This window comes from Myxocyprinus asiaticus, chromosome 7, assembly GCF_019703515.2.
Source record: "Myxocyprinus asiaticus isolate MX2 ecotype Aquarium Trade chromosome 7, UBuf_Myxa_2, whole genome shotgun sequence".
Classification (NCBI taxonomy): domain Eukaryota; kingdom Metazoa; phylum Chordata; class Actinopteri; order Cypriniformes; family Catostomidae; genus Myxocyprinus; species Myxocyprinus asiaticus.
The window spans coordinates 34,228,065-34,252,617 of record NC_059350.1 but is presented as its reverse complement, the minus strand read 5'-3'; the positions used below and the strand labels follow the sequence as shown (position 1 = coordinate 34,252,617).

The 24,553-nt window shown below is 37.7% G+C and overlaps 1 protein-coding gene across 5 annotated transcripts in view; it reads left to right on the top strand.

Annotated features, from left to right (window-relative positions):
* Nucleotides 1-24,553, top strand: part of pax5 (paired box 5) — a 76,991-nt gene that overhangs the window by 45,271 nt on the left and 7,167 nt on the right. For all 5 annotated transcript variants that reach the window (XR_007897685.1, XM_051702371.1, XM_051702373.1 and 2 more), the window contains exons 7-9: nt 1,857-1,986; nt 15,421-15,522; nt 22,667-22,753. Coding sequence is in view for 4 of the 5 variants with exons in the window: in XM_051702371.1 (XP_051558331.1) it covers nt 1,857-1,986; nt 15,421-15,522; nt 22,667-22,753 (319 nt within the window). In the remaining variant the exon portion in view is untranslated. The remainder of the gene's footprint in view (nt 1-1,856; nt 1,987-15,420; nt 15,523-22,666; nt 22,754-24,553) is intronic.

Here is a 24,553-nt window from a genome sequence, read left to right as displayed (position 1 = left end):
TCCACTTCTCCTCTCATTTGCTCTCTCCATCTCTCAGTTTGTGGTGCTGGAAGGACCATTAAGCACTGGCAGATCTATTAATTAGTGTCCTGCACTTCAAAGGGGAGCATATAAAACAGTGCACGCTCGTGAGTCTTTTCATTTGAATTTCCTCTTTCCATCTCCTTACATTATGCCAGAGATACATCAACAGCCCAACAGCCCTTACCCTGAACTAATTAACCAACCAGACCGAGAGTCAGACAGACAGAGAGAAGGAGAGACGGAAAGATCAAGGAACTGGGAAAGAACAAGACAAATAATTCCAATCATTCATGAAGAGAAAAAGATTGCAGTTTACATGCTCTTCCAGGAGACAATACATACATGCTGAGGGAAAAAGAAAGAAAGGGACATAGAGGGAATGGGAGAGAGAAAGAGCATCTGAGAGGAAATACTATTATGTAAATGTGGCTGTGGGTTGGGGTGAAATTATTTTCGTGTCGTGCGATTAGGGGCCTCATCTGTTATTGATGTGCGCTGAGAGAAGAGCCATTACAGAGGGGCTGTGTCAAAAACTACCCCAGAGAAAACTGTGACCCCAGAGAGAGAGGGATAGCGATAGAGAGCAGTTGAAATGGAATTCCAGTAAGTTTCAGATAGTCACGTGCCTGTTATTTAGTCAAAATCTATAAAATAAAAAGCTTTTTTCTCATTTTTTGTTCTCCATTGTTCTCTCTTTTTACAAACCCCATTTCTTCACACCCTTTTTGTCAATGCATTTTTTTTCTCTCTCTCACTCTCTCTCAATGTCTGGCCCTACTCCAATCTTTGCCCCAGCTGTGGTGTGTGTACTGTGTGTTTCTGTATGTGAAATGTGTATGTGTGTGCATGATAGGCGTTGATGGGTTGCATAGCTTCAGAATTGACAACATTTACAGGCTAAAATGAGAATCATCCATCTTCACTAGTCTGCCGTCAGAGGCAAGGCCACACTTCATAATCCCCAATTACTACAGCTAACTTCCCAATCTACATACACACATGATTGGGGGGGGGGGGGGGTTGTAAGCTGCATAAATGGAGAGGGAGTGCTCTCAAACTGAATGACTGAAACACAGAGAAAAATACATTCGAGTCAGGGATGGAGAGAGAGAGAGGAGGAGAGAGGAGGTGGACGGCATGAGCTCTGATTGGTAAGGTCACAGTCTACTGCCCTCGCTGTGGTGATGAGCACAGAGGTGTTTAAGGGGTCACTGTGATACACATCCACACATTCACTCACATACACAAACAAATACCCTGTGTAATACAGCACAAGTTTGCTTATAGTTTAACATTTGTTTACAGGAATGTTAAAAGTGGATGTTAATAGTCTTAAATGGTAACTGCAAGGTAACAGCAGGGGCAGGTGTGACTGTCTAGATACTGTTGGGTGTAATCCACACCTAATCAGGGTTATTAATAACCTCCTCCAGCAATAAAACAGAAGCGACCTCTACTTCCCAAAGTCAGCCATCAAACCCCTTACACACCTGAGTGAAAATCTCCATTACCACCAATGGAGATGAATGTGTGTGTATGTGTGCGTGTGCATGTGTGTGTGGTGGTGGTGGGGGGGGGGATCATTGTAAGAAATTGTTAATGAAAGCACACAAGCAGGGTCAGTCTGAGGCCGGCCACATATATAACCTGGATTTACACCACCACTCTTCAATATCTCTGAACACCTACTTGTGGAGCACATATCAGACACATACAGAGAAGTGCATAAAACACACACAAGCAAATACAAAGATGCCAGGTTAATATATGTAGTGATTTCATGGTGTCGATTTTCTTCTATTGTAGCCATCTAATGAAATCTCTCTCTGTAGACATCTGATTACTCGGCCATGGCATCTCTGGCTGGTGGATTGGAGGAGATGAAGAACAGCTTGGCTAATCATACAGGAGCAGAGTTGGGTTCAACCGTTACAGGACCTCAATCATATCAACTAGTGTCCGGTAAGCAAATTACACATTAGATTATCGCAAATTTCTTAGCGCCATTCATTTACATTCAGTTTAAATGCCAACATCAGGGTTATCTAGTTCTGTTAATGCAAGCCCACTGTCTTGCAGAGTTAAGGCCTTTTCAGACCAGAAGTGACCCGATAATGCAAAACGAATCACTGTCGAATGGCCCATTTTACATTAAAAGCAAGGCAAATGATCACCATTAGCACATTCACGTCTTTACAATAGGTGCCACTAATTGACAAGCAATTTTGCCCTGGTACGGTAGTTGGCGCAACACACCTTTTAGCTGGTCCACCCTCCGCCTATCATGAAAGAGAAGAACTATACTTGACGAGTTTGAAAAGCAACCATAAGTGTGTCTCAATTAGCCTTTTCCAGAATCGGAAGAATCGGAAACTATGGGTGTGTCTCAATCAGCTCTCTAGTTCAGTAGTCAGGTTACTGATCAGGGAGTCTGCCATTTCTAGGGCTGTCTCAATCACAAAATCGTTTCAGGGTATTGAAATGTTCGCTCCCTAAAAAAATCCCAAAATGCACCATAAAAACCAGGGAGCATCTTTGCTCACTATGTTCCCTTACCAGAAACGTCGTCATGTCTTCTGAAGTCTCTCAGTTCATTAGAAGAGGAGTACAAGTATATGATGTCAAAGCGTTATTTTCTCTTTAAAAGAGATGTTTTTTGTAATGTCTTTCATCCACACTGTAAAATCTAATTAGTTAACCTTACTTAAAAAAGCATGTGAACCGATTGCCTTAAAAAAGTAAATGTAATTATTTGCCTCAAGTAAAGTGAACTAGGAATAGTCCACTTTACTTGAGCCAAATAAGTATATTTACTTGATTTTATTAAGGCAATTGGTTTTACTGTGCATAATGACGATGAAAGAAAAAAAAAACTTTTAAATATTAAGCCCCTTTCACACAGAGATCCCGGGATTAATACCAGGAAAAGTCATTCTGGCAACTGTTCTGGGACTCCAAAATTTGTTCGTTCCCACTGCAAGAGCTTTCCTGTAATCTGTGCTCGCATTCACACACATCCCGAGACAATCCTATAAAGACAAAAGTGATATCATGGTGTGATGTCTTGAGTTTACTGATAAACACGTCTTTTCTTTCAAAAAGCCCACTCTTTCATCTTTTTGTAAACAAATAAACTGTGTACGGTAAAACTAAACTGACGGTTAATTTCATCGTCTGCGCAGATGGCGAATAGCTGGTCCCTGTGTGAGATCTGCATGATAGCCAATTTTTTTTATTCTATTCCAGCAGTAAGGTCTACTTTTATGAATTGCTCATAAGATCATTTTTGTTTTGTTCGATGTTAATTGTTTTTGTGTTATTGGCTGCTGTCTACCAACTGAAATGCCTCACAAGGACAATAAAGATTGAAAGTGAAAACTGTCAAAAAAAAAAAAAAAGAAAACAAACATACAAACTAAAACAATTCACAGTATCAAGATGCATTGCAATATTATTAATATTAAATAACAGAAATATTATATTTTTCTAAAAACTAATCATTTTCAATGATTCTGCCCTGAAGCAGTTAAGTTGTGCATTCGATTCAGTAATATACACATTGTATGCTAACTGTTACGCTGCGATTAAGCATTGAGAAGCATCTAGGCAAATGTCATCTTTTAGATCATGATTTCTACAAGCTTTGAAACAGAAAATAAAAGCTATATTTGGGAGAAAACCAGAAATGTATTATTTGGAACCTAATGTGTTGGAAAATATAAATAAATAAATTTTCTTGTTGTAAGGTTGCAAGCGCTGTGGCGAGTTAAAACCTATAGGTTTTTATAAAAAGCTATATTTAGTCATTACAAAACTGGTAAAAGCGTACTGTTTGGTTGTGGTTGTGTTTCTAATGTATAATTAACACTGTAAAAAAACATCCTGTTAATTTACAGTACATTACTGGCAGCACAGATGCCAGTACATTACTTAAAATAAAATCATATGGTAATATTATTATAATTTACAACAACATACCGTTTACCAAATACAGTACGCTTACTGTTGTTTCTCTAATATGCAATGTAGTACTGTTTTATATGAACTACAGGCGGCTCCTGTTTAAATACTACATTACTGTAATTTTCATCTGAGTCTTTTACCTTGCCTTTTTTTCCGGAATGCACGTTCCCTGTCTGTAATGATTACGGTGTTTGTTCGCATACTCACAATGAGAAAAAGGTGCTTCAGGACACTGCTTGCTGTTATGCTGTTGTGCTTATGCAACTGAAATATTTTTCTGGAGCGTTTATGTGAGACCGCTCCAATAACTTTTATGTTATAATGATGCGGCATGTACATGTTACTTTAAACCCTTTATTTATTTAGTTTTTGAACAAGATTAAACATTTACTATTCATTTCATGTTGTTCTTTAATGCATACCACTTAATTGTTGCCCATGTAAATGAGAAAGACACGATTAGCATTATTAGCTTTCTTCTGGTCAGTGGCGATTCTAGATGGGGGGCACGGGGCCTAACTTATTTAATATAATATAAAAATGTTTATTAATTATAAAAAAAATAAATAAATAACATAATAAATCCAAAAAGAATTCAAAAAGCAGATCCAGGTGCTGGTGAGAGGAGGCAAACACACTGGGGAGAAGGGCCTTTTTATGGGCTGCTTATTCCAGCTCTCATCTCAGGTAATTTAGAACACCTGCTCCTAAACTCCACCCTGGAAGAGACAACACCAACCGGTGGACAAAAATTTACATCAACACCAATGGCCGTATCACTACGACACACATCCTTTACGGTATCAGCTCTGCTTTTCTTCACACAAACACGTTCTGGATTGATCCCAGCAATGTTACTAGGGTCTGATCCCGGGATAAAATTTCCTGGCATTCCGGCACCTGCTTGCATTCACACAGTCTGATCCCGGCAGTATCCTGGAATCAGGATAGGAGTCCAGTGTGAATGAGGTTGTAGAGTTGTTAAAAGTAGGTTTAAAATACACTAATTTATATTTTTATTTCTTTATTTAATGTCATTTATCTTTCATAATAACACTGTACGTTTGAATATCTTCAACGAATATGAAGGATAGTGTCATTTATACAGCGATGGTGCTGATTAATAACAGCTGCGCTTGAATGCGCAAGCTCGTTATTGTGTCACAGGTGATTGAACCGTAAGTGTCCCAATGTTCAGTGGATAAACACCCTTGCCGAATTCGTGTTCACACAGGGTATAGCTACTTATGCTATGTGTTTGCGGCTATTACTTTAGTATACATTTGTCTCGAATAATGCTTCTTACCTCTTCTGTATGATTTTACAATGATTCACAATATAATATACTGTACATAGAAATTATTTATCATCTTTTCCCAAATGATTCAGCTACTTATGATGCAGTCTCTTTTGAGTTTCTATGCTCAAAAAGCCAGGCCCACCCAGGCCCCCCTGTGGAGCCAGGCCTGCACACAATGTACATTAACCCTGCCATCCCAGTAACAGCAGCATAGAGCAATAAAGAACTGTGCAGTAAACAATGCATTTAATACAAATTATAACAGTATTAACATGTGCATATTGACGTAAGCACTATATCTGATTTTTCAGCATAGATTTACAGACTTTAAGATGATGATGAGCAGCCATAAGAGCCATTACAGGTTAACAGAGTAAGACTATTAGCTACATACATTTCTCAAAAATGATAAGAAACAGTCTCATGAAAAAAGGCTTGTCTGATGAAAGGGATATTTTTCTGAACATTTCACAATTGTAATTAAGTTCTTTTATTGATAGGGATGATAACATTTCTATGTTGCCTTGTGCTATATAAAAGGTGTATGTCCTAGTTGGTTTGGCTTAATGATGTGAAATGAGTTTAATTTATATCCTGAATGTGAAACTTTACAACACTTTTTGTTTTATGATAATGTGAAGAGCATTTGAATGAGAGAGATGACAGCAGTCTCCATGTTTATGAAAGTGTCCAGGGTGAAAGCGATCAGACGGGATTTTCCCTGTCCTGCTTCTCATTCTGGAGCTGTACCGGTGTGTGAGGGATGTGAACTGGCTGCCGATGATTTTCTCAGCACACAATGTGCTGTTTTCACTTGCGATAATGCAGAGCCGACCCAACCAGACAGAGAATTAAATGGCTGAGAATTCATGAGTTATTTATTAACAGTGTAGTCTAGGACTAGACCAAAAGCACTAGTAACAGCTTAAATATCTCAGTGAATGTGCTGGATTCCGTTGCAATATGCCTTCCTTAAAATTATCAGGATGTTCTTGTCCCATAATTAAGATCTTAATTAGAGATCTTCACCAAAAAAGTTTAAAGTCAGTTCAAATATTTACATGCTATTTAATTTGCATGATGACTTTGATTCCAGCAGATCTTGCTCACATTTCAATAGCCGTTGTTGTTAGCGGAAGTTTGAAAAAGGCTAATCAGCTCCCTAGCTCCATGAATGTCATGAATCAGAAGGCCTATATCATGAACATGAATTCGGGCACTGGCAAGGGTGTTGATCCACTGAGCATTGGGAGACTTATGATTCAATTACCTGCGACACGACTGCAAGGTTGTGCTTTTGAATGCAGCTGGTATTAATCAGCAACATTGCTGCATAAATGACACTATCATGCATTTTCATTGTAGATATTAAAATGTGAAGTGTTATTATAAAAGATAATTGATATAAATGAAGAAATAAATATGCAAAGGAGTGTATTAAAATACAGTTTACTGGGCAGAGACCTTGGTGGCCAAAGTGCCAAATCTTGAAACATTTAACAAGTATCACAAAGGCAGTGCCAGAGACCGGAACTCTCACTGACTAGGAAGAACGTCAAGCCATTATAAGCTGCTCATGCAGCTCTGGAAAGAATGGCACCAGTGGTGAAACTCGGAGGCGCGCCAACACGGTGAACAGCATTCATCCTTTTTTTGAGGCCCAAGCGAGAAACTCTCAGAGGCTGCTTGTCCCATTTTCAAGTCCACGGGAGTAAATTACGGTAAGCCTGAGCATGTACATGTCTCACTAATGAAAGCCCAAAAACAAAATAGCTCTGCTGTAAATCGCCACAGGTGTACTGAACAGGTAAAGCCACTTGAGATTGAGAAGAGGAGAGATGCAGGGCTCAGGTTGGCGACAAATCATCTTCATCATCTTCTCCATGCTCCGGATCCCATCCTTGCTAGATACAGGGAGGAGAGGGGACCAGCGTCAGCTTGCCCAAAAGCAAGCAGAGAGCGAAGCATTTCAAGTATCATGCTTGCAATTAACACAATCAATCTCGCTGAGTGCTGTGTCAGTATGGACTCAGCCCAGGTGATGATGGGAGGGGAGGGGAGTGGCTTTGGCTTTCTGAATGAGCCGAGATCAAAATTTTTCAAGTTATATGCACTTACAATTAAATGCAATTAATCTCAGCAAGTGCTGTGTCTGAGTGGGCTCAGCCCAGGCAATAACAGTGATCGTACTGAATGGGCGAAGCCGCTTGGTTTGGAGGAGAAGGGGCACGCAAGGCTGGGAAGGTGACAAATCCTCCTCACATCTCTGCGCTCTATTTCCAGTCCTCATGTGCCTCCCTCGTGCGGTGCCTTTGGAGTTGCAGAAGAATTATAGTAGGAGGAGACGGGAGCGGCTTCGGCTTTCAGAACGAAAGGAAGCCAAGAGCAAAGTATCTTAAGTTTCATGTGTTCACAATGAACGCAATCAGTCTCAATAAGTGCCGCTTATATAAAACAGCTCTCGTGCCCATCAGACAGAGGGATATATCGCTTGCTTTATATTATTATATTTGCAAAACGTCATCCTTATAAAGATCTTTTTGTTTCTTTTCACTGAAAGAAACACACACAATACACAATGCACAATATCAAACACGGAAGGGTTAAAAGGATACACTTTTTTTTTGTGTCAGACCACAAGCAGGGAAATAATTGACTCATTTTTTGATTTTCTCCCCAATTTGGCATGCCAAATTCCAAATGTGCTCTGATTCCTTGTGGTGGCACAGTTACTCACCTTGTTACTCGGTAACAAGCTTGTTACCGCGGAGACCTAGCGTGTGTGGAGGCTCATGTTATTCACCACAGCATCCATGCACAACCCTCCATGTGCCCCACCAAGAGCGAGAACCACCATATAGCGACCACGAGGAAAGTAACCCACATGACTCTACCCAACGTGTCTACCGGGCCAATTAGTTGCTTTGGAAACCTGGCTGGAGTTACTCAGCACACCCTGGATTCAAACTCGTGATTCCAGGGGTGGTAGTCAGTCCAGAGCATGAGAGATGAATTTGCGACCCTGAAGATACTCTGAATGTTTTTTGGGCTGAAACCATGGTTTGGATTCAATTAACTATGATTTAACTATTGTAATATTGAAGTAACCATGATCGTAGTTACTACACTGCGTTTTGGCGGAAACCATGGTTTTACAAGGCCTATAGCAATATTGTGGTAACCATGACTGTAGTAAATTTTTTTGGCGGAAACTTAGTTGAACTATGGTATTTGTAGTAAAACCATAGTAACAACAACATAATGATTTTTATTACCATAGTTTTCTGTATAGTTACTATGGTTTTACTACAAATACCATAGCTGAACTATAGTTATTATTGTAAAACAATGGTAAATTTTGAGGTTACAGTGGTTTCACTACAAATACCATTGTTCAGCTATGGTTACTGTTGTAAACCATGGTTAGTTTATTGCGAGGGAACACAAAATATCTCACCCTGTCCTCTAAGGAGCTCCGTAGGACTTGGCCCTGCAGGAACATAATTGATTTTGAACAGTCCTTGTCGAAACAAAGATCCTATTTATTTTCAACTCATTTTTGTTTGTGTGTATTTGCATTGAAAAGGCCATTATTATCCCATCAAACACAAATATAAATCTACACAAACACTGACATAAACGGACATAAACTGATCACCAATAGTTAAAATCATCAGTAGTAAAAAAAGTGGTAGATATTTCTAAACTGGACTGCTTTATGTTATTTACACATGGGAGCAAAATACAGAGCAGGTTGTGCTTAGCACAGTCAACACCAGACACAACTGAAGTATACTCTGCAAACTGAATTAGCAAAAATCTCCATTACCATAAAAAAATTATAATAAATAAATACAAATAAATAAAACTTATAATGTGATTTAGTATTTTGGTCAAAACACCCATATTTGTATCACATGGGTACTAAAATCCTTGCAGTCCAACACTAGGTCACTGGTGAGATGAGAGTATTATCAAACCTGATAAACAGTGATTTAGATTCAGACTCAGTATCCTAAGGGACAGAGTGAGTGGATGGAGACCTGTAATTACTATATACTTGTCTCCTCCTCTCCCTCACTCTCTGACTCCATTTGGGAGTAAGGGAGCGCTAATTAAGAGCCGCTTGGACAGTAGCTCTAACGAGGGAATCATGTGATTGGGATTTGTGGACCATCTGACAAGGTAGATTGAAACCTGTACATCTAGACTGTGTGCATGTGTCTGTGTGTGTGAGGAGGGAGAGAAAGGAAGAATGAATTACTTAGGCAATGGATCATGTGGAAAGACAGAGTGGGTTACTCATGTTTGCATAATGGTGCCCCCTATCGGCAGAACAGAAATCAGCATTTTTTTCATCTCCATTACTAATCATATTTTATTTCCAATTTATGAATGACACATTCATGCAAGAACATTTAGACATCTATGTATTAAGACTACAGTAGAAATAGCAGAGAAGCGATTTTGTATTTTTTGGTATTTTTGCCTTATATAGCCTTATATACTGTATATATACAGTACTGTGCAAATGTTTCAGGCACTTGTGAAAAATGTTGCATAGTGAGGATGTCTTTAAATCAATTAACATCATACAAAGTACAGTAAACATAAAAAACCTAAATCAATATTTGGTGTGACCACCTTTGCCTTCAAAACAGCAGCAATTCTTCTAGGTGCACCTGGACACAATTTTTCTTGGTTGTTGGCAGATAGGATGTTCCAAACTTCTTGGAGAATTCACCACAGTTCTTCTATCTATTTAGGCTGTCTCAATTGTTTCTGTCTCTTCATGTAATCCCAGACTGATTCGATGTTCAGTGGGGAGCTCTTTGGGGGCCATGCCATCTGTTGCAGGGCTCCCTGTTCTTTTATTCTAATCTATTCTATTCTGTCTGCAAAAGGAATGTTTGGGAGTCTAAAATTTATATTTCCTATTGACATACTAAAGCAGACACATTTTTCTGTGAAACATCTTATGTGCCTAAGACTTTTGCACAGTACTGCATGCACACTCACTAAGCAATGACCACAACATGGCCTTCTGCTGTTGTAGCCCTTCCGCTTTGACATGTTGTGCATTCTGAAATGCTATTCTGCTCACTACAATTGTATAGAGTGGTTATCTGAGTTACTGTAGCCTTTCTGTCAGCTCTAACCAGTCTGGCATTCTCAATTGACCTTCCTCATCAACAAGGCTTTTCTGTCCGCAGAACTGCCGCTCACTGGATGTTTTTTATTTTTGGCACCATTCTGAGTAAACTCTACATACTGTTGTGCGTGAAAATCCCAGGAGATCAGCAGTTACAGAAATAGTGAAACCAGCCCGTCTGGCACAAACAATCATGCCATGGTTGAAATCACTGATATCAAATTTTTTCCCCATACTGATGGTTGATGTGAACATTTATTGAAGCTCCTGTCCCATATCTGCATGATTATATGCATTGCACTGCTGCCACATGATTGGCTGATTAGATAATCACATTAAAGTGCTCAGTGAGTATATATACACAACCCCCAGGTCCTGTCTCTAACACATATACCAGATAATTTCAGTGATTTTATCTGTATCTTTTCTGTCTATCCTCTTTCATTCTTTCATTCCTCAGTCTAATGACAATGTCTCTCAGAGGACCAGGGGCCAGATTCACGAAAATGGTCTTCAGAAAAAAATTAAGAAAGCCCAAAATAACATATTATAAATATATATGAATTGTAAGAAGTTCGTAAGAACGTTCCTAAGTGCAATTCTGGAAAAATTCTTAAGAAGTTCTCAAATATTTTCTTAAGAACATCTTAATTTTTTTCTTATAATAAAAAGACAGGCTTTGACGTTGTCTAATCAGCCTGCTCATAATCTTGCCTTGTCACATAGCCAAATTCAATACTTCAGCACTGCTAAATCATAATGTTACCTTTATCTATTAACCTTTTTTTTTAATGTAGCAAGCACCTCGCGATAATTTTGTTAAAAAATGTTTTATGTAAAGTGCGTGAGATGTGTTAGTTTAACGACACTACCCATCATAGGAGAATTTACTTGCTGCTAACATTTGATAACTTTTAATTTGACATTAGTAGAAAAGAGCTGAGGAAATTACTGCAAGGAAAAGGTTCTCCTTGGGAAGCTTGATAATAATATCACGTCGGAAATTTTGAGGCGGGTAAATGGGAAAGGGTGGCGGAGTCTGTCTCCGCTGTGCCCATCTCCATTAGGGATGTGGATGGGGGTGAAAAAGAAAGTCTCAGCTTTCTAATGTTATAATTATTATGTTTCTATGAACTCTAAAGATGACAATGTCATCCTAACTTAAAGATCACGGAGAGAGAACGCTATATACAGCGCTTCCGTTAGCATGATTGGTCACCACATTAATAAGCTTGAAAACAACATTTATTGTTTGAATTTGGTGATAACATTTACATGGTTTGAAAGCTGAAAATAAAAATATAATTAAACACAAAACAGTCAAAAACGTTTTTTGGTCTAAAATCACATTTCTATGTAAACAGCCCATTGTGACTTCAAATTCATCATGAAAACCCCAGTTAATTCATTAAACATATTACCTTTTAGGATTTAAGGCAACTGTGAGGTTATCCTAACTTTAAAATGTTATGTACGATGAACAGTTTTTCCCGAGAATTTGAATCCTTCTTAAGTTTTGTCTTAAGAACAATCTTAAGAAAAAAGATAAGAACTTTCTTAAGAAGTTTTTTCGGGAATACAAAATATTCATAACTTTTTTCTTAAGTTAGAAATTAAGAAGAAATTGGTAAATAAGAAGAAATTTCTTCTTAAGAATGTTTCGTGAATCTGGCCCCAGACCTTGTCTGCTCTTTCTCTGAAGGGTCCATCTTTCTCTCTGTCCCTTTCTGTCTTTCTTGCTGTTGCCCTGTCCACTGACCCAGAGTGAATTAGTATCCAGTCTTCACTAATGTCTTCCTGTCACCTTAAGCCCAAAGTATACTTTGTTCAGACATGAATGCTAGGCGTCTGTGTACAGGATGCATGACACAAATTTTGTCTTTAGCAAAGTGTTCGAGCACTGAATGTGTGTGGCTCATTTTTTCTAATTGTGCATAGGGGTTCGTGTAGTTCAACTGGTAGAGCATGACGCTAGTATTGCCAAGATCATGGGTTCGATTCCCAAGGAACACACAAACTGATCAGATGTGCAGTATGAATGCACTGTAAGTCACTTTGGATAAAACCATCTACCAAAAGCATAAATGTCATGTAAATGCATACTCTGAATGTGTAATATGCACATGTGCCTGGAATTATTTGCACTAATTTATGGATCAACAAGGTGCCAACACTGACTGTTGAGCTGTTGCTGTGACAAAAAAGTGCTATAAGAAGATGTAATCAGCACTAAACAACAGGAGTTGAAGGTGGAAACAACAACAGTGTATGTGCACATCAAGAATGTGTGTGTGACGAGGCCAAGAGATGCCTGCATTTGTATGACTCAAGTCTGAAGGAATATAAAGACATCTTTATGGGTCTAAACTCTTAAAGAGAAATAGTCCAGTATCTCATAGCAGTTGTAGACATATGCGTGCACAGTCAAATGAATTATATTTTTAAAAGGCTGAGCACTGTACCGTATGCAGACGCTAAGCATTCATGTCAAAACTGAAATATACTTTATGCTTAAAATGTACAACTCCCCGACATGGCAACTTAACAGAACACATGGGGGAACGGGCCACATGGGCTGAATATTTCCAGGGCTGGTTTTTACTCCCAGTCTAGCCCTGTCATCAGCCCTTTAAAATCTCTGATAAAGTATTCCGTTTCCCTCCTCTGACTCTGTTCTTGCCTCCCTCCTCCCCACAGGCTCTACAAAGCTTTAAACGGTGGCTGTGTTGAAGGGAATGGATAAACTGAGAGTTATGTTGTTTATTATGATGAATGGGCTGCAGTCTATAGATCAACACCATATGCAGACTGAGAGATGATTCACTCTGACAGCCATGTCATGTAGCCTAATACAGTTATACATCCACACAACAGAGAGAGAGAGAGAGAGAGAGAGAGAGAGAGAGAGAGTTACATTTAGAAATGAGCAGTGATCATTGTGAAATGGTTAACAAGTTAAATCTTTCATTAATCTTTTTATTTAACCATCCTCATCTGATTTTAATGAGCTGTAATCAATAATCTCTAGAGTTTTGACTGATGCCACACAAGGTGGGGCAGAAATTCAACTCCCCTACCTATTGAATTTCACAGTATACAATAGAAAAAAATATATATATTCGCTACAATGTTATAGGTTTTAGATAGTTATATGTAATTTAAAAAATAGCAACGTAGCTACATGTCATCACGCATTAGATAGCCAGCTAGTCTGTGCCTGGGGTCCTATTGGTTGCCATTGAAATGCGTGAATGAAGTTTGACACCTCAATGAATGATTATGAGCAACATTCTGAGTGTTGTTTTGTTTGAGAACAAATCAGATGGAATAAACATCAACCATTATGTTGTCTCCTCATAAGCACCTTTGTATTAGAAATGTGTAACAACATGTAGGCATACGTCAAGATGTAACGTAGCTAAAAGTTAACATAAGTTTCTGAACATATTTTAGTGTCACCTGGATTACCTGTAGCTGCTTGTGGTGTACCCCTCCTCTTGCAACTGTTGTACAGATGATTGTGGGTGAAGATATATTTGTCAGAAAAGTGCTACCTGATTGGTCAGAGAAACTATAACCCAACCCCTAAACCTAACCCTAAACCATCAGGTAGAGCTTTCCACATTAATATGAATGTTTTTTCCCTTGCCATCCTACGTTTTGGAATTTCGCCACCCACAGTATTTCCCACGGAAGCATTATGTAAAACACGCGGAAAGCAACTAGTCAACAATAACTAATGCATAGACTATTCAACTAGTCTTTGCAACCCCTAATTTCCTAACTTTTTTTTAAATCAATACAAATATTTTAGGTTAAAATTTACATGAATACATAGGGGAAAGTGTATTTTTGGTGCTGTGACTAGTCACCATTTCTTTTTACCTTTTAAGGGACCACTTGCATTCACTTGCTCATTTTAAATGGTCTTGTACAAAGTACAAATATTCAATGTATTCTCTCAATCAATATGGCCAAATAAATGCATACATAATAATTATAAAATTATTTGCAAAATGCTGTTTAAAAAAGCTTTAGAATAGTAGTATTACATGTCACACTGCAGGACATGTCAGCATTCCTAAAACTGCCTACATCTAATTTCAATAAACTGATCAATGAAAAAGTATTCTATCAAATTAAAAAAATAAAATAATTTAGAGAAACATGTGTTCCTCTGAATGCACTTCCATCTTTAGTGAATCATGCTTGAAGAGCAAGAAGGAGACAGGGGACATGCATGTTGTGCAATAATAGTAGAGACAGCCAGACCCTGTCATACATCAGTGCATAATTATACTAGAGGTTTTATTACTGGGGCCGACCTGTAGTGATCTGACAAAAAAGTGAGATGGCTGTATTAATTGGGATGGTTAAACAGAATGTTGCTAGTTTACCAATCTCATAAAGTGTCACCTCTTTGAATTAATAGGCCAAAGCATAGATCAGTGCTACATTTGCATTGTAAAAAAAAAAATAACACCAATTTAAGTACATTTATCAAATCTGATTTAACAAATGTGTTTCTTCATCTTTCGTTTTAAGTTTTTAGTTTTGTTGGAAACTGCATGTACTAAAATGCATAAGTTGTCTTATTACACCTTTAAAGCCTGTTTATAACATGTTTATTACCAGTAAGAAGATCATAATTCCAAAAAGGATGTGTCATGGTCATAGCAATAATTATAACTGATTACAACTCTTTTAGAATTTGACAATGTTTTTGTTACATGTTGATATATCCAAAGATCGCATGCACAAAAGCTAGAAACTGTGGTCACATTGCTATGGCATTATTTCAACACATTTTATTGGAATTAAAGGTCAAAGCCAATTTTACTGTATAATTATAGATGAAATTGCTTCATAAGGGGTTGTGGTGATTGGAACGTGTCAATGAGAACTCAGATCAATAAACTGTTCCCCAAGGACTTGGCGCTTTTCATGCTAGAAATTATTATTATTTTTTTAATCTTTACAGGTCGTGACCTGGCAAGCACCACGCTTCCTGGATACCCCCCTCATGTCCCTCCAACTGGGCAGGGTAGTTACTCCACACCCTCTCTCACAGGGATGGTACCTGGTGAGTCTTAACTGCACACACTTTACAATTTACAGTATTTGACCCCTTGTTGGCCTGTCAATCAATTATTAACTTCACCGGCACAAAATTCACACACATCCATAGGTCAGTCAGAAGCGTCATGTTTATTCAAATGTTCCCCCTCAGATTTTGAGTGAAACCGATTTTGAATGCAATTTCCATACATATTTTGTAGACAATTAAGCTGATTATTGTAGGTTTAAAAAAGTGTTGAAAAAATATTTGAGCCTATTTTTAAGATTTCATAACAAAATTCCATCAAATTGAATTGTGTACTGCTTCACAAAATTACATTAATAAAACTTAAATGATATCTCATCTTATAGTAAAGATTACTTAAGGGGATGAAACTCATCTTAAAATTGTTTATTGAGTGTTTATTGTTCTGCTTTGGCAGAAATCGCTCATTCACAAGAATAAATTCCCAATCGAATCGCAACTGTCAACTGTCACTTGAAACTCTTATTACTTTTTTCCTCACATGGATCTCAAAGAGTTATTATAACAAGGTCAGAGCTGCTCTATCCCACACAACAAAAACACATGGTAATCACTGGCTTGGTTTTATATACAGTACATATAAATAAATGTCTGGTTTTAAATAAATGTTAGGTCTCATTGCATGCTAAATGAAAACTGTACCCCTGTAACACCTCTTCAACACATTAAAATAACTACTAAGTTATTAAAAATTGTTTTCCCCCGTGTCATGTGTTATTTTGCTAGGGCACCAAGTGAGCCAAGAAATCACACAGGAAATTGAAATGCTACTTCTGAATGTTCATGAAATTGACAATAGGTGCATAATGCCCCCTGGACACAATTGATCCAAGTTACCATCATAATGACTTGAGTTTGTAACCTTTTTTATGGTTCTGGACAGCATAGTTCACATTCCTACATGTTCCTGAAGAAAAGGAAGTTATGATGAAAATTACAGCTGTGGACAGAGACAAAATGACTAATCCTAATACACCTTCATTCCTTCTCACCATTTATACATCGGCCTTCCTGCTGTAGTCATTCTCCCAATCCCCTTTTTCACCTCTGCTTTATTTCAGTTGAGGTCCCAGTGGGACGGGGTCTTTGCCACTTCCTGTCTCCCCCATCTGCCAGGTTGACAGCACTCCCAGGGGGTTATAGGATGGAGAAGGGCGGAGGGGTAGTTGGGTGGTTGGCAGAGTGTGGGGCGGGTGGACTGGTTTTGAGTCTTCAGCAGGAGTGGCTGGACTATTAGACCTCAGTCACACAGCTGTCCCTTCTCAACATCAGTAATTTGTTTTTAATGAGAATCATCGCTGACCCTTGACTAATTCATTCATTCTCCTGCAGATTCTCCCAGCCTTTTTCTTTTAGCTATTTTTTTAATCCACATGCAAGTTCGGAGCACAGAAATACACACAGATTCTCTAACAAGGATATTCTCTTACGGAAAGCACGTAAAGTGCTGTGAATATTAACCATTGCAGAAGTAGTCATATATGCTTACTAGGGCTGTTGATTTAACACATCAATTTAGTGTGATTAATTATATGAAAATTGGCGTGTAAAAATGCAATTAATCATACCCCGACCCATACACAAATTTTGTAATAAGGAATGTTTCTTCCATCGGAGCAATTCAAGCTTGATGCACCACCTTGAAGTTTTTGCGAATCTGTAGCAGTAGAAGGCAGTGTTGGATATAATCCAATTACAAAATAATCAGTTTCTGTAATCTAATTACTTTTTTTAGTAAAAAAAAATTCATGTAATGCATTACATTTTTAAATTCTTGTAATCAGATTACAGTTGCTGACTTTTAATTAATTTACTTTTAAAGCTGAACTATGTAACTTTGTGCTCTCTAGCGACATCTGTGGTTGAAACTTAAAATTGCAAGCCATTTGCAGAAGAACTGTTTATGTCAGTCGTGTTTCGGCACTGTTCTTCTGGCGGATGATTTTCATGATTTGAGCTTACCTGGTCATCGCCTGTGTGTGATCTTGACTGGGAGATATTCAGAGCCGGAGACATAATGTGCTATTTTCATGTTGATATTATGTTATACAATTAAACATTTAAAACTGAAATATTACTTGCTTTGATGAAGAAGAAAAATACTCGTATTTACATATTTTGAATGAATGAATTTTACACTTTTCAGACAGTACACTCAAAGCGCTATTACATAGAGAATAGGGGACTTAATTACCTCATTCACCATCAGTTACCAGTATACTGTATATTAATATGATTATTTTATATTCTATTAATGTTTGTATTGTACTACACTTATCAATTTAAGAGGTGAAACTCGTGATATGGCTGATACGAGTTCAATGGAAGACTTTATTATTATTAAATCATATTGTACAGCCTCCATTGATAATGCAAGTGAACCGTAATACTACAATAGTATGTCTATGCAATGCACACAACATCATCGTAAACTAAAAACATAAAATGATAATTCAGTAATGATGGTGATAAAATGTACTTTATTAAACATGAAAATAATATTCTTAAATATGCATTATAAAAATTACATGAAGTTAAATTCAGTTGTCATAAATATTAGTAAACATGTCACATTAACTTCCCCCAACAACGTAGATACATTGCTATTGGATAACACATGAGTAATGTTCGATTCATACAAGCATGACAAATTAGCTTCAACAACCCTACCAGACCACATATCCAAGCATTATAGCAGGTAAAAACTTCTCCAAACGGATAACAGATAAACATCCATCCAGATTGCTGTGATGCTGTCCTGAACTGCTTGAGTGTGACTGACTGAACTGAACAGCATAGTTTCCCAACTGGAACATGAGACAGCCGTGCTTCTTTCCTGTGTTTATGGACTTGACATAATGATGCAAGGATGAACTACATTTCGTGCCAAATCCGACCTGACTGCTCAAAATTCAAATAATTTTTATAGGCTTACCGTAGCGAATCTGGGAAAGGTAACGACATTGTTTTGAATACTGATTGTTTATGTACTCATTTATTTATGTCAATTTGTTAATTTGTAACCAAAAAATCTTACGTAGTGCAGCTTTAAGTACATTATAGGGCTATGCTTATTTCTAATGTATTATTTATGTAGAATACCTGAATTATGGCCTTGTAACGAGTCATTGTAAAGGAGAAATGTGAGGTAAGTATTTGATTTGTGTGTAACAATGAACAAGAAAGAAATTTAGACATTATTTTGAATTTGTTGAGTGGAAAAGTGTTTTAGAAAGTAATTTAAAGTAATTAGTAATATGATTACTTTTCGATTAAGTAATTAGTAAAGTAATCTGATTAAAATTTTAGATAAATAATTAATAATTTGTAGTGGATTGCTATTTTTAAATAACTTACCCAGCACTTTGAGAGTAGTCAGCTGTACATGCAATGTGCCTCGTTGAAACAACGAGAGCAGACAGCACTGCCTTCAGATGATGCGCTGTTTTGCTCAAAGACTGCTGGACAAAGCAAAACAGAATGAAGGGATTCTGAAGTTTCAAACTACATTTAACTTGACACTGCATTCTAAAAACACAGCACTTATGACTAGAACAAATGAGAGAGATGTTCCAAAAGCGTCCATCTAATGCATGAGTACATAGACCAATAATAAAAAATAAAAAAACACAGACAGAAGTAGGCCAATAATTTTGTTTTGAATAAATAATTCAAACAATATTTTGATTTTTAAAGCCACTTTTTGTATTGTCTAAAAGCTTTATTTGTCTGCTGCCACAAAATATGATGTAATGTATTTGAATGATCTGAATTACAATATTTATATATATTATATTATATAAAGGCTATTTATAATTATTTTAATTATTATATACTAAATTATCTTAATTTGAGGGCCTTTTTCAGTAAATATTGATTAATGTAATTAATTGCAATTAATTCGATTTATTAATCGGCACATCAAATTATCAATTTGATTTACAATTTTTATCTTTTTGACAGCCCAAATTCTTAGACAATGTGGCTATGTGAGAATAAATAAGAACTCCCTCAAAATTTTATATGAACAAATAAAACATCTATGTGTCTGTAAAAACTACTAAACTAATCAGTTTAAATCACAATACACCAAACATAATGAACAAAGAACACTTACTCGAACTGTACATCCAAGAAGTCTCCGTCTGCACAAAAAATAGAAATAAACTCCAGACACTTATCCTCACAACACAAATGCCAAATCTCCGATATTCCTCCTTCTTCGAAGTGTAAAAGTTCAAGCCAGTGTGCACGCAACCAGGGTAGTTTGGGAATAGGGAAGAGGATTTGGGGAGGGGAGCGACATAAAATATACTTTATCACCATGTTGTTTGCTAATTGCTGCAATCGTTTCATGTGAATGACGGGGGGCCGGACGGGAGGGAATGAAACTCGTCTGGCTATTGGTCAAACTTATAGCCCAGCTCTCGGCCAGTACATACGTCAGCAGAGAAGAGAATTAGTTGTGAGTGGAAAAAACAACAACTCTGGGATGAAAAACTGTCCACCAACCCTTGTATCAACTCCCTAAACACAGCAAAACAATCTCAAGCCAAAATAACAACAACATGTCTCCTGTCGTGTCCTCAGTCTGTCAGACTGGTGTCTCCATCAATGCACTCCCTGGTTGCCACACTGACTCAGAGGGTCTTGTTGGGTCCCCTCTCTTCAGAGCAAGATCCGTAACCTTGTCTCGTATTTCCCTCCAATTGAATCCCCCATGTTTGCCCCACTTCTGACAAGCCGTTATGACCTTGCAACCCATCTCTCTCGCTCGGGACACCCCATCCTTTTTTTCTTCTCCATTTATAAGTCACCCCCCTCGCTTTCACAACCTGACACACGGTATTCACCGTGGTGCAGTGTTGACGGAGGGGAGGTAACCATGCCAACGATCCCATCTAAGAGCATGCTGAAGGTGAAGGGTAGGAGCAAAGCTTCAGAAATGCATTTTAGACCATCCCACTTCATTTAACACCTACTGTTGCTCTTTATTCTATTCATGATATAACTTCTGAATTGATTAAAATCAGTACAAAACATGCTGCATGGAAAACACTCAACAATACTTGAAGTATAAACGTTTACCTTGACCGCAACATTGTCATAAACCATGAGGCATTTATGTATTCTTATTCTTTTAAAAATAAACAGATGCTATCAGAATTATCCTAATTCCCAATTCTGAAGTCATAATTATGAGTGTCTCATTAAAGTTCTTTGTAAATAGAAAGAACAGAAAACATGGAGGACGCCAGTTTCATTCTTGTATATTTCTTGGGGAACTCTTATTTTGACACCGTAATACCTGTTAGTCTGTCAGCTTGCTAATGATAATGAAATTTTGGTCAAATACATGCAATTTGTTTCTGTTAAAAAATTTACAATATGCATCGAATGGTTTCTGACAGTAGCGTAGTCTTGGGAATACGCAAGCATACGCCATATGCCCACCTATATTTCTTAGGATTTTGCGTATATCCACCTGAAATTTCATAAATTCACAGTATGCCTCTTCAGACACCACTACACCACTGCTTTCTGATATATGTCCGAAACAGCAAGCAATAACACTTTGCTGCTTTTAGAAAAAATAATAAAACCTATCATTCACTACAGAAACTTGACTCTCCTCCACCATGTTGCATGTTTATGTCACCTCCCAACCCGGATACCCGGGTATCAAAATTATCTCAGAGTTTCACAGTTGTAATTATGACTTGAGGAGTCGTTCACGTGCAACTTCCGAGTAGGAAATTACGTATGTAAAATAATTCCGATAGCGTGTGAATGTAGCATTACAAAATGATTCATGTTCTTCCATTTGTTTAGCATCACTTTACTGATATTTTTGTTAAATTTGACTATGATTCTGTAAATTCTTTGTGATAAAATGTGTTTCTGAATGATAAATATTCAGCTTTTCAGTTTCACTTTTGTTTTCCTTTATTCTCTGTCTAAACAATTTTACAATCTCTTAACAAAGAGTCACAAATATGGATCAGTATGTCTAACATTAGCCAGCTAACTAGTTATTTACTGTACCCTATAACAGCAGTACATGTTTTGCTATTGTTTTAAAAGCTGACTTTATGCTAAGAGTTGTGGTTAGGTGTAATTAAATTAAATTATGTATTCCTTTATTTCTGATATGCTTTTGATAGCTTGCACAGCCCTCTCCACGAACTACCAATTTTGTATGTATCTTTACTAATTTTTAGTAAGTAGACATTTGGCATATGCTATATGGAGGTGAATATATGTTGATTTAATTTCAAACAGCTCCCAAAAGAAAAGTACCTGTTAACTATAGTTTAGAATCTAGTTTCTAGCATTTTTAGTTACTTTCTGAGTCCTTTTATTCATAAAAAAAAGGTTATGAAGTTGTTAGTTCAACTGCCTATCCAAGTAGTCGTAATAAAAAAAGCTGATTTTAATGCCTGCAGTTCTCCTTATTTATACATCTTAGTAGCTGTATTTGTGAAAAAATGTATTAGTAGTGCTTTTCCTCCTCTCCTTATATCTCCTGGATCCTTTTACTCCACCTTATCCCTAAGAGTATCACTCATTTTTCCTCTCCTTCTCTTTGGTTCTGTTGCTCTTTCTCTCTTTCAGCAGGGGGGCTGACACATGGGGGGTGGGGGGTGGGGGCACAAAACCAGCCAGCCAGAACCGACAGAGCGAGAGATGGACGAAGAGAGAGAGAGAGAGAGAGAGAGAGAGAGAGAGAGAGACAGAGAGAGAGAGACAGTTGGGGCCTCTGAATCTGTGACAGCCAGCAAAGGGAAAGAGTTCCCCTGGGAAAGGGAGAACGAGGGAGATGGGAAAAGAGGGAGGAAAAGAGAGAGGGAGATAAGGGAAAACTACACTGAAGCAATGAAGGAGAAAAACTGTCACAAATCGACACTTCCACCTAGCCAACTGAACCTTTTAGACTCCTACACACTTCATACGCTGTACAGGACATTAAAACCACTCATAGGCTCATTCTAGCTGGGTCTTTATCAAAATTTGGTGACAAACATTTACCTTAAATTTAGAGGAATGTTTTTTTGTTTGTTTGTTTTTTGAGAATGACCCAGATGCAAATCTAACTTTTTTAATGTCTTTTCTTGTATTTCAGGAGGAGATTTCTCTGGAAGTCCTTATTCCCACCCGCAGTATTCTACATACAATGAGTCTTGGAGATTTGCTAATCCCAGTCTACTAGGTAAAAGCACAAATATCCATTATGCTCTATTTGCTCTACACTATTTTTAGAAGGATGTGCTTTAAAGGTGCACTCTGTAATATTTTCCTTATCTACAGTTTTATACATAAAGAAATAAATAGCACTTTTGAGAAATGTCTTTAAAATCCCATGAGATAAAAACTCAAATCAGTAGCCAAGATGCTGTTTTATTTTACATGGAGTCTGTTGCCTCAGGATGTTGAGATCATATGATCATTAGAATACTACTAATTTTATCTTGTTCTAGCACAACATAAACAAAAACTTACTGAGTGCACCTTTAAGTGGAAAATAAAATGCATTTGCCTAAAGTGCTTACAGAAGATTCTGCAACACATTACACTAATATTTCCTTTGTAACAGGTTTATAAAGGGTTCAATAATGACTAATAATGCATTTACAAATGCATTATAAATCATTTATATGCATTTATAACAAAATGTATTAAAAGGACATCTTTCATGTAATACCTGCCAAATAAGGAGCCATGTTACCTCACATGTTATAAATGCTTATTAACACTTACTCAAAACCTATGAAAAGGTATAGTGGAAATATATAAAGCATGTATTAAGGAATTGCAAACATTAGAAAACAGTACATAAAGTTCTGTATGGTTTAATGGTTTTTTCTATAAATGATGTGGATGAGCATGAAGACCTGAAAAGTGTTTTTTGTATAGGACTTTAGATTATTAGGACTACTGGATGTAAGCTGGGACACCACTTAGAGTAGCACCATTCTTTTGACATCAATGTAAAAAGGAAAGTGGGTCAAGACATTACAGTAATTAATATACAATGATGAGCAAAAACATTATGACCACCTGCCTAATATGCTGTTGGTCCTCAGTGTGCCACCAAAACAGCGCTTTCCACAAAGGCATGGATTCTACAAGACCCCTGAAAGTGTCCTGTGGTATCTGGCACCAAGACCTTAGCAGCAGATCCTTAAAGTCCTGTAAGTTGTGAGGTGGAGCAGCTGTGGTTCCGACTTGCTGGTCCAGCACATCCCACAGATGCTCAATCGGATTGAGATCTGGGGAATTTGGAGGCCAGGGCAACACCTTGAACTCTTAATCATGTTCTTCAAACCATTCCCAAACAATGTATGTAGTGTGGCAGGGTGCATTATCCTGCTGAGAGAGGCCACTGCTATCAGGGAATACCATTGCCATGAAGGGGTGTACCTGGTCTGCAACGATGTTTAGGTAGGTGGCAGGCGACCTTCTTCCATTGCTCCAAGGTCCAGTTCCAACGTTTGCGTGCCCGTTGTAGGCACTTTCGAGGGTGGACATGGGTACTAATTTTCTTGTGACTTGTGCCACAGTAGACCTTCTGTAGGTTCAGACCAAATGGGATAGCCTTTGTTGCTCTAGCGCATCGATGAGCCTTGGGTGCCCAACACCTTGTTGTGGTTTGTCCCATCTCAGACCATTGTCAGTAGGTACTCCCAACTGCTGACCGGGAGCACCCCACAAGCCTTGCCGTTTCAGAGACGTTTTGACCCAGTCATCTGGCCATAACAATTTGGCCCTTGTCAAAGTCTTTACTCCTGCCCATTTCTCCTGCATTCAACATGTTGACTACGAGAACTGATTGTTCATTTACCATATAATCTACCCACACCTTCACATTTGGCCTTGTTAGGAGATGATCAACGTTATTTGCTTCACCTGTGAGTGGTCATAATGTTTTGGCTCATCGGTGTAAACACAAAGGACTGTAGCAAAATGACATAATCCCTCCTTTTATTCTCTAGAATAGATATTATTATTA